The sequence below is a fragment of the Coturnix japonica genome, chromosome 24, assembly GCF_054131305.1.
Source record: "Coturnix japonica strain WE chromosome 24, WE-NBRP24, whole genome shotgun sequence".
NCBI lineage: Eukaryota > Metazoa > Chordata > Aves > Galliformes > Phasianidae > Coturnix > Coturnix japonica.
Window position 1 is genome coordinate 5,509,292 of NC_140686.1, and position 10,709 is coordinate 5,520,000.

The 10,709-nt window shown below is 45.4% G+C and overlaps 1 protein-coding gene and 1 long non-coding RNA gene across 4 annotated transcripts in view; one reads left to right on the forward strand and one right to left on the reverse strand.

Annotated features, from left to right (window-relative positions):
* Window positions 1–4,387: 4,387 nt before the first annotated feature.
* Window positions 4,388–6,629, reverse strand: LOC146757155 (uncharacterized). Its single transcript, XR_014937045.1, has 2 exons — window positions 6,323–6,629; window positions 4,388–4,659 (listed from the first exon to the last, which is right to left on the reverse strand). It is a non-coding gene; the product is annotated as an uncharacterized LOC146757155 (long non-coding RNA).
* A 379-nt stretch (window positions 6,630–7,008) lies between these two features.
* The window catches only part of LOC146757156 (uncharacterized), a 3,736-nt gene continuing 35 nt past the window's right edge, over window positions 7,009–10,709 (forward strand). Inside the window, exons 1-7 of one of the 3 annotated variants that reach the window (XM_085523504.1) lie at window positions 7,009–7,097; window positions 7,279–7,321; window positions 8,655–8,739; window positions 8,833–9,111; window positions 9,886–9,968; window positions 10,061–10,132; window positions 10,516–10,709. The exon at window positions 10,516–10,709 is cut by the window's right edge and continues 35 nt beyond it. In XM_085523504.1, coding sequence (XP_085379630.1) covers window positions 8,701–8,739; window positions 8,833–9,111; window positions 9,886–9,968; window positions 10,061–10,132; window positions 10,516–10,642 — 600 coding nt within the window. In that variant the 5' untranslated portion in view covers window positions 7,009–7,097; window positions 7,279–7,321; window positions 8,655–8,700 and the 3' untranslated portion in view covers window positions 10,643–10,709. Of the gene's footprint in view, window positions 7,098–7,163; window positions 7,322–8,392; window positions 8,500–8,654; window positions 8,740–8,832; window positions 9,112–9,885; window positions 9,969–10,060; window positions 10,133–10,515 lie in introns of those variants that run through there. The other 2 variants (XM_085523503.1, XM_085523502.1) reach the window with 2 other exon arrangements.

The window sequence follows — 10,709 nt, forward strand, 5'->3', positions numbered from 1 at the left end:
TCATTGGGATTTTCTTATGAGAATTTGTGGTGTGTTGTCAGTAGGTGACAACTGAGGAAACGCATGTGCAGCAGAACACATGCGTTTGGGACATGGTACAGATACAGAAAAACCAGTGAGACTGGGCATGTCAAGGCCAATAACAACCCTCCTGGGAGACAGTAGAAATCCTTACTGTTGCAGCATGGATAACTGGAGAGAAGTGAACAGGAGAGTGGAAGATGTATAGGGAAAGATATTCTGTGGAGAATAAGCTGCAATTAAGGCATTGTACAATGTTCTTCCAGCTGGAATATTACTTGCAGTTCTGGCTACTGTATTCAAGAAACATTGATTGAAGCTGCTTGGAATTCAATGAAGGGAATATTATGGGAATAAAGAGCCTGTTATGGAAGGACAGTAGAGAAGTTTTTCAGTCTGTGGATAAGAACTAATGGCTGGATAAAATAAATGTAAATGAATGGAAAAGCTCTTGCCTCTTAAGGTGGGATCCTGGAAGAGACTCTGTGGTCATTTGTCCAGTGTGTTTTCCCCCAACTCTTTCTGTACAGGGAGTGATATTGTTTAAACCTACCTTTATAAATGAATCAGTTGGGTATCTTACATGAGTTATTGCCTTTGTTTATAAACAGTATTGGACAGTATTGATTTATGTAATTGGAAATGAAAAATCATCATTATGAAGATTTTGTTTGGGACCTGAGCAAGGTCAGTTGAGCTCCCAACACGCTGTGGAAGAAAACTTGTTTTTATTCTTGTGAATTATTTTTTTAATCTCTAATGTTGTTCTGGAAACACTGTTACATCCCTAAAAGGCAGCAGCATATTTAAATTATCCCAGTAATGAATAATAATATACAGTAAGGAATAATAATAGTTTCATTATAAGTGTTAAAATTTTCACTGATAGTTTAAAAAAAGGAAATGCTATTTGTCAGATGTCAAAAACAGGATAATTTACCAAATGCAGAAATTTAGGATTTAGTGAAATTAATTCAGGTGTAAGAATATTGGTGGCCTGTATTTGACTCCTGCATAGTTTGCAAGGTTCTTGCACATAAAACCTAGTTTTGTGGTATTTTTGCTTCTAATTCTACCCTCTTGTTAGCAATTTGTGGGTCAGGCTGGGTCACATCACACTTCATTTCAGTTTTCAGTTCCTTCTTACTTCATCTACTTTTATTCCTCCATCATACAGGTAGTTAGGGCAGTCGATATATGAATCATTGTGGAGATGACTGTTCCTGTAACATTTGAAAGAAAAAATTGTTTTTTGATCAAGCGTTCCCAGTAAAAGATAAATAATTCTATGTGAACCAAAAAACTCTGAGTAACTACTGAAATAAGTTGACCTTTTTCTTTGCAGTTTTGCAGGTAGGAAGACAAACCTGATGAGCTGAATGAGTTTTCTGTTTAGCTGCTGTGTCTGAAATAAAACCAGTTCATAGACTGCATGCAGTTTCAGTTATTCATTGGTGGGGTATTTCTTGTTTTGCTTGTAGTTGCCTTGTGGTCACCGGTGTGAAGAGATTTGCCATTCAGGTGATTGTCCTCTGAACTGCAGCCAGAAGGTTAAACTCAAGTGTCCTTGTAAGCGACTGAAAAAGGTAAGTTTTGAAGTTGCAGTTCTGAGAGTGACACATTTTCTTTGTATGTTCCTAGGCTTGTGTACATGGATTGTCTCTGGTCAAGACTGGAATAGAATCAGTTACTTGAGCAGAGCAGCAACAGCAGCTGAAAGTCTGGGTGGAACAATCAAAATATTCACTAAGGAAAATAAAATTCATTGTAGAAAATGTTAGCTCCCAGATTTGCAATACCTTTCTCTTCAAGCACACTTCAATTTTTGTAGTTCCATTAGGAAAATAATCAGATGATCTGGAGTGATTTAAGAAGTCAAAGCACATTTTCCTCATTAGGAACTGAGAAGTTTATAATTACATAAATTGGAACAGTCACAGATGTTTTGAATTCCTAATTGATGGTTGTCTGAGGCCCTTAAAGCAAACAGAGGCATCAGCATCCTTAGCTTTCAGCAGAGATAAAGGACAAAGCTTATAGCTATCAAGTATGATGAGGGGAAAACCAGAGGCTGCTGTGACCTCTTGAGAAGTGTTAACTTAATGAAAAATTCACTATCTGGCTTGAACAAAGCATGCTTAAATTATTTTCAAGACCCGGTTAACTTCTGAGCTTTCCACACAGATGCAGTTTCCCCAGAGTTCTTAGCTTCTCCAAGAAATGTCTTCAGAAATCTCAGATCTTGCAGGGCGCGTGTTCAAGAGAAAGGATGGTAATGCCCAGAGTACGTGCTTCAAATTGAGCAGTCTCTGCTTATAAATAACTAACTTTTCTTTATTTGTAAGTTGAAATGTTGACTTCTGCTGAGGATAAATTATTTTGTTGTGACTAAGTGCTCTTACTAATTTCAGTTTTTCTTACTCTACTGTGTTCAGTAAAATCAATAATATCATTGGTTGCGTGTATACTTCTGCTTCTTGTTCCTTAAGATATAGGTTTACAGTTGGACTTGATGATCTTTGAGGTCTTGTTTCTTATGCCAGACTTAATTGAATAAGGAAGATGGGTATTTCCATGATAGCTCTGTTACATCTAGTTGTTGCTGTCCCTAATTTTCATACTGCTTTTGGAAAACTGAAATGTGTTATCATCTTCTGCTGAGTTCTGACGCTGTATAGCTATTTCAGACCAGTTCAGATTTTATTGTCCCAGAGTGCCGGGATGTCTTCAGTGATTATGTGGATGTCCAACTGAAGTGTGGTAGCAAGAAGCAATGAAATTAATGTTTAGGATGCTCACTTTTCACTTTTACAGTGGCCTGAAATGGAACATTCCAGATCTGCTATTCTGAAAGTTTTATGGTCCTTAAATATGATGACGGTTACTTTTTTTCCCCCCCTCAATCTTGTAAATTTGATTTTAATAAGGTGGAAAGGTTGTTATGAGTTAATTATATAATTAATAAAAATTAATTCTTATATGATGACAGCCCACTTATTTAAATAGCCACGAAGTGATCCTTCTGATTCCTAGTGAAATGGTGTCTCCCTTCAGAAAGAGAAGAAAACACTATCCCCACCTTAAATATCATCTCACTGTTTCCAGGTCAAGCCCCAAATCCATGCTCTCTTTTGTACAGAGAGCTACAGTGTAGAGGGTAAATGATGGTAGAACCAATAAGCCACTGATAATTGGACTGTGTATTAGTTGCAGCTAATCTGACTGCAGAAATATGACTTGTTTCTGTAGTGTGAAAGATGATGTCTTTTAACGTTTGCTTTATGCATCTGCCCTTGTCTGAGATCGTAATTAGGATATCTTTGATTCCAGAAGGTCCTTATGCATATTTGCTTGGAGCTGCATTCTTACAGCAGATAGTGTACTTCTTTCTTAGCTTGGATTGGATAGTGTACCTGTATATTTAGTCTTCTGTGCCTGCAGCCTGCGATCTTGAAGATAAGGAGAAACAGAATTGAGTACCTAATATTTGCAGCTGAATTCTCCTCTACCAGTCTTCTGTCTGTGTATACTACTGGTGAAGTTGGGGGTTGACAGGACACGTATTCCAAGCTGCTCTGTAAATATGCCTCATCTGAACCATCACAATTAATATCAAATGTAGGAGCTCATAATTTGAGTGCAAAACAGGAGGATTTTTTCTTCCTTTTCTGGTGTTGAAGTTAACTGTTGCATCATGAGGCTATGCATGTAAACATGCAAGGTCGTATAAACCACTTGAATTTGTAACCCACAACTTGTAGTGGACCATATTCTTAACCATCTAGGCAGGTGGTTTATCTTAGCATGCTGGAATTGCTCTGAAGAAGTTAGTTTTTGGATTTTGCTGTATGCTATGAAAATTGTTCTGCATATTGTCAGAAAGCATGAAAACCAGAATAGCTTCTGGCTATGTTACTGTGCTTTCCTGACAAAATTCTTCATAGCCTAGTAGTATAGATTATAAGATTATAACTTTCTCTCTGTGCTGGTATTCTGTTTTGGTTTTGTTGGTGGTTTTTTTTTGGTTTTTTTTTTTTCTGTTGTTGTTGTTTGTTTGTTTGTTTGTTTGTTTTGGCCTTCAATGTAAGGGGGAGGAAGGAGAAGGAAGTAGGGGAGATCTTCCCATGACCAGACCTTGCCCTGTAGTTTCAGCCAGTTTAGAGAATTGATACGAAGTTTCAGAAGAGTTACTTATTAGTTACTTTGCATGGTATCTTTTGTAACAGTTCACAAGGTTATATTGCTTTGTCTTAAATAAATAAGTGAAAAAAAAGACAAGAAAAATTAAACTGAACCATTTGATTTATCCTTGTTTCAGTTTAGCTTATCAGAAAGAAGGAAAATAGAAAAGGATGCTTGAATACAGTTACAGTTTCAAATAATATTTATTTATTAGCTTCATTCTGTAAATATACCGAATAAAATTGTTTTACAATTTTCCCAACAAAATGAACGTTATAATTAAATTTTTATATAGGGAAATGAATTACAAACAATTCAATTTATACTTAACAGGAAGTACAGTGCAGCAAGATACAAGAAGGCCAAGTTTCACTGGAGTGTGATGTGTTATGCAAAGAAATGAAACGGAAGGCGTCTGAGGTGGTGTATCCATTTTAGTTATGTTATCTTCATTGCCTTGAGAAAAGTTGGAAAAAACAGGCAGATCGTTATTTTTTCAAGACAGTAATAGCAAGAAATTCAGTGTAACTCAGCGTACAGTTTAATTGCACATTTAATTTTTGGACTATTGAATCTGGCTTATTGCTGAGAATTGCACTACTTGTAGATAGTGTCAACTCACTTGATGAAACACTGTGTTAAGGTAATGCTCTATTACCTCTTTATTTTTAATGTACATTGGAACTGGAGATTTCCTCTTCAGCCAAGAAGTGCTAATCAATGATAATAAAATCATTACTGCTAGTGAGAGCTATAGAAGCACTTCATTTAGGCCTTACTTTTACTTTGAAGGTTAGCAAAGTGTTATCTTGTGTGTTCCTGTCACACAGTATTAGGTGACTGCCACAATTATAGAGAGCTTTCAGCAACTGCATGTGCTTTTCAGCCCATTGTAAACATGGATGCTCTCCAATAATTTTGTTTGAAGTAAAGAAACTGCTGCATAATCTCACCTAAAGAGACAGAGTATCCACATTGTTTTTCTAGGCCTTTTATGGAAACATGAGGAAGTGGTGCATGAACTGGTTAAGTTTCTGGCATTTAATTTGCTGTCTTGAATGCTATGTAACAGTTCTGTAGAGTGATCAGTTGTAGTTCCAGGTTTTATTTTTCATAAAACTTTCTGATGGTGAAGCAAATGTAATTGCATTGACAGTTTCCATTACGACAAGAGCAGTCGAACAATATGAGTATGCATTATCCAATATGTCATTTGGTACAAAAGTGGAGATTTCCTTTTGCTCTAGCAGTCAGGGCATATTTAATTACTTGGAATGAAGTGTGTGAGTGTAAATTACATACATATATAAGGATTTACCCGTCAGTGTACAGTGTGCTGAATTGAGGACTGAGTTACTGAAAGCTTAGAGTGACTTTATTAAGGAATTTTCCCTGGTATTAATGAATATATATATTTATATTTTCCCCAGGTTTTATATTTGTCATTTGAATTTTCCAGTTAGTCAGAAGTTTAGTTTTATAACATGGTAGCGTCTCTTATGTTCCGTGTTTTTCAAACATGAATTGATAGAGGTTTTTCACAGAATGTTTTAGAATCTGAGTAAGCTCACAGCTCACTTGGTGAAGGTTTTGCTCGCTTTTCTGAGAACTGTTCTATAAATTATGGCTCAGTAAGATAATAGTTTTACCTGCTTTTACAACAGTTACTTATCACTTTGTATGTCTGGACAGATAAAAGAGGCAGAAGCCAAAGCTGTTATTGAAGAGGAGAAACGAAGACAACAGGTATCAAACTTAATTCTTCTTCCCCCCCAACCTCGTTGTGTTAATAAATTACTTGACGCACGTGCAGCCCAATCTGTATACTTTGTATAGTGTTTTTCCCAGTTACAGCTTTCAGCTGTTATGTTGTCCTTAGGTATGTGCCATGAGTGATCTACAGTGGTTAAAAGCAAGTATATTTTCTCTTAACAGTTCTCACTTCTGTGGGCAAAATGGTAATCATTTGATGTCGCATTAGAATAACTGCATAATGTATACATATATTTAAATACAAAATACTTCTGATTTTTATCCATCATTTTATAATTCCTTAAATTCACAGAATTACTAAGTAGCCTCTGTAAGGTTGAATTACTGAGTGAACCTTCTTACTTACTCCCCTTCGTGAGAGTGAAGAAACCTAAATTGGTCTCTGTCCTTCAAGGTCTGGTGGGAGTGGGGAATTTTTTTGTAATTGCAGGCTCTGGTGAATGTGTGTTGTCAGCACTGTAATCCAAGAAGCTTCTGTGCCAGCTGCGTGGAAATACTATCACTAATCTTGTTTCAGAAATTAACCGTAAGCTTGGTTGCTGGTGACAGCAAACTCAGGTTTATCATCTGGGCGCTGCAGCCTCAATGCACTCCTTCCAACAGGCTTGTATGCCTGAGACAGAGCACAGACCCCCCCGGTTGTACACCCCCCATCGGACCCCCCCCCACATTAGATCCCCCCCATTGTATCCCCCCCCCATTGAATCCCCCCGCCCTCCATTGGATCCCCCCGTTGTACCCCCCCCTCCCCCACTGAACCCCCCCCCATCGGACCCCCACCCCATTAGATCCCCCCCATTGGACCCCCCCCGGTCTATCCCCCCCCTATTGGACCCCGCCGTTCGATCCCCCCCCATCGGACCCCCCCGGTCCCGGTCCGTCCCCACTCACCGCTTCCTCCTACGGGGCTGCCAACACCTCCGCACTTTACGGCGACGCTGTCGCAAAAGCGCCGCACCCCGCTGCGCTTTACGGCGCGCCGCGAACTGCAACTCCCAGTGTCCCCTGCGCTGCGCCGTGTTACGTCTCTCCGGGGACTGCAACTCCCAGCGTCCCCCGCGCGGCGCAGGCGCAGAGCGCGCGGTGTGAAAAAGGCGGGAAGGCGTCGGGCGGGAGCTGAGGTGAAGCAAAATGGCGGCGGGGCCGGGAAGGGCCTTGGGGCGGGATGGGCGCCATTGGGCCTCGTTATAGCGGGATAACGGTGTTATTCTGGGACGTGGAGTGAGAGAGACCGGGTGGTCAGGGGGGATTTGAGGGGAAATAGTGAGGAAATAATGCTCAATGGGCGTGTGTTCCCCTCAGGTGAGCGGCGCCATGGGCAAAAGGAGGAGCAGCCAGGTGACAGGTAATGACTTAAAATGGCCTCAAAATGGCCAAAAAATGGCCTTAAAATGGTCTCAAAATGTCCTCCAATGGGCCTCCAAGCGGTCTCAAAATGGCCACCAAATGGCCTCCAAGCAGCCGCAAAATGGCCTCAAAATGGCCACCAAATGGTCACAAAATGGTTTCCAAAGGGCCTCAAAATGGCCACAAAATGGCGTCCAAGCAGCTGCTGTTCCTCTTGCAGGTGTTGACCACCATGATGGCCCCAATGTCAAAGTCAGCGCAGGACTGAGGGGAGACAACAAGGGGGGGGACGACTATAGTGGGGACAACAATATGGTGGACAGCAAGGGGGGGGACATCAATGGAGGGGGCACAAATGGAGGGGACACTAATAGAGGGGACACCAATATGGGGGACAGCAATATGGTGGGCAGCAATATGGTGGACAGCAATATGGAGGACACTAATGGGGGGGACACTAATATGGGGGAGAGCAAGGGGGGGGACATCAATGGAGGGTACACTAATAGAGGGGACACCAATGAGGGGGGAAACAATGGAGGGGACACCAATATGGCGGACAGCAAGGGGGGGGACATGATTGGATGGGGCACCAATGGGGAGGACAACAGTAGAGGGGACACCAAGGGGGGGGACACCAATATGGCAAACACCAATATGGCGGACACCAATATGGTGGACACCAATGGAGGGGACAAAAATGGAGGGGACAGGGACACCAAGGGGAGGGACAGCAAGGGAGGGGACACCAGTATGGTGGACACCAATATGGCAGACACTAATGGAGTGGATACCAAGGGGGAGGACATCAATAGAGGGGACACCAAGGGGGGGGATACTAATATGGGGGGCACCGAGGAAGAGGAAACCAATGGAGGGGGCAGCAATATGGGGAACACCAATGAGGGGGACATCAATGGAGGGGACATCAAGGAGAGGGACAGAAATGGGGGGGACACCAATAGAGGGGGCAGCAATGAGGGGTATGTAAGTGGAGGGGACACTAATATGGGGGACACCAAGGGGGGAGACAGCAATATGGGGGACAGCAATGGGGGAGACATAAATGGGGGGGGACACCAATATGGAGGACATCAGTATGGGGGCCATGATTGGAGGCGACGCTCTGGACAATGGCGGAAGGATGGACTCAGTGCATGGAGATGGAACAGAGAGGTAATGGGGGGAAATGGGAGGGTGGGGGGCAGAGGGGGGGCTGGAGGTGGAAATGGGGGCAGAAATGGGGCTTGGGGGTAGGAATGGGGCCTGGGGCCAGCAATGGGTCCTGGTGCCCCCCAGCTGATGGGGTTTGGGGTCTGTTTGGTTCCCAGCCGCTCTGATAACAGAGGCGCAGCAGCCACCCCACAGCTCAGCGTGATGGAGGAGCTCAGCCCCACAGCGGCCCCATTGGCACAGGTAGGACAGGGCCTCTGCCCCCCCAGCGTCACCCCACAGCTCCCCATGGCTATGGGGCAGGGAGCACACAGGTTATGGGGGGGTTTGTTCCAGGATGGGATGGATGGCTGCGAGCAGCAGGAGGACCAGAACAGCCCTGATATGGGGGACCTACAGCCCCATAGCACCCCACAGCCCCATAGTGACACCGATGGGGGCTCAGAATGCATTGAGGCCACCAAAGAGCCATTGGAGGGGGAGTGGGCAGCCAAAGTGGAGCCCACTTGTGGGGCAGAGCATGAGGAGCGCTATGGGGCTGGCACTGTGGGGCTGCCCCACATCTCAGCACCGGAGCACAGTGGGGTGCCAGGGGGGGACACCGAGCTGCTGCAGGTAATGCCAGAGTACTATGAGAACCCATAGGGAACAGCCCCATAGCACTCCACTGCAACCCACATTGTCCCACTTCACCCCATAGAGCTCCAGTTCACCCCAGTTTACCCCCCATTCCACTCTAGATTGCCCCAATTTACCCCAGTTCACCCCAAATCACTCCAACTTACCCCAGTTAACCCCAGTTCTCCGCCATTCACCCCCAAATCACCCAAATTCATCCCAGTCCCCCCTCAGGTCACTCTCATATCCCCCAGTCCCCCTCAATTTGCCCCCATTCACCCCAAATCATCTCAGTTCCCCCCCAAGTCACCCTCAGATCCCCCCAGTTCACCCCATTTCATCCCAGTTCCCCCCAGTTCAGCCCTTGGTGCCCCAGTTCACCCCAGTTCCCCCCCATTCACCCCCAAATCATCCCAAGTCACACCAATTCCCCCCCAAGTCACTCTTAGATCCCCCCAATCCCCCCCAATTCACCCCAGTTCACCCCAGTCCCCCCCCAAGTCACCCTCAGTTCCCCCAATCCCCCCCAATTTGTCCCCATTCACCCCAGTTCATCCCAGTTCCCCCCCGTCACTCTCAGACCCCCCCAATCCCCCCAATTCTCCCCCGTTCACCCCAATTCACCCCACATCACCCCAGTCCCCCCCCAAGTCACTCTCATATCCCCCAATCCCCTCCCATTCACCCTCATTCACCCCAGTTCATCCCAGTTCCCCCCAGTTCATCCCCTGTTGCCCCAGTTGCCCCCATTTCACCCCATTTCCCCCCCAGCCCCCCACCCCCTCCCAGCCTGCAGCCCCTCTGTGCCCTGTGGACGCCGATGGGGACCCGGCCTCACCCAGCTGCATCCCCAGGTTGGACCCCCCTCCCCCCACCAGAACCCAGAGCTCATTTTGGGCTTAAAAAGCCCCGGATTGGTGCTATTTTCACCCCCTTTGACCCCCAGGAATGAGGTGGCACCACGTGAGGATGCGTCTGCGGTGCTGGGGGGGCTGATCCTCGAGCTGTCCAACCTCAAGTGAGTGCTGGGGGGGGGGTTAGGGTTAGGGTCCCATTGGCACTTATGGGGTCTCACTGTCCCCTGTGTGGTCTCACCGTCCCCTGTGGGATCTCACTATCCCCTATGGGCTCTCATTATCCCCTATGGGGTCTCATTGGTCTCTATGGGGTCTCACTGTCCCCTATGGGGTCTCATTGTCCCTGCAGCCGCCGTGTGATGAGCGCCCATCGTGCCCTATAGGGGTCTCACTATCCCCTATGGGGTCTCACTGTCCCTTATGGGGACTCTCATTGCCCCCTATGGGGTCTCATTGGTCTCTGTGGGGTCTCATTGTTCCCTATGGGGTCTCATTGGTCTCTATGGGGTCTCATTATCCCCTATGGGGTCCCATTATCCTACAGCCGCCGTGTGATGAGCGCCCATCGTGCCCTGGAGTCGCTGCTGCGGCTGCGTCGTGAGCGGAGCTGGGGGGTGAACAACAGCAGGAGGAGGAGGAGGAGGAAGATGGAGGGGGACGAGCCAGGATGAAGCTGCAGCTGTGAGTGGGGCTTTATTGGGGGAAAAAAGCCCATAATGGTGCAATAAACACACGAGT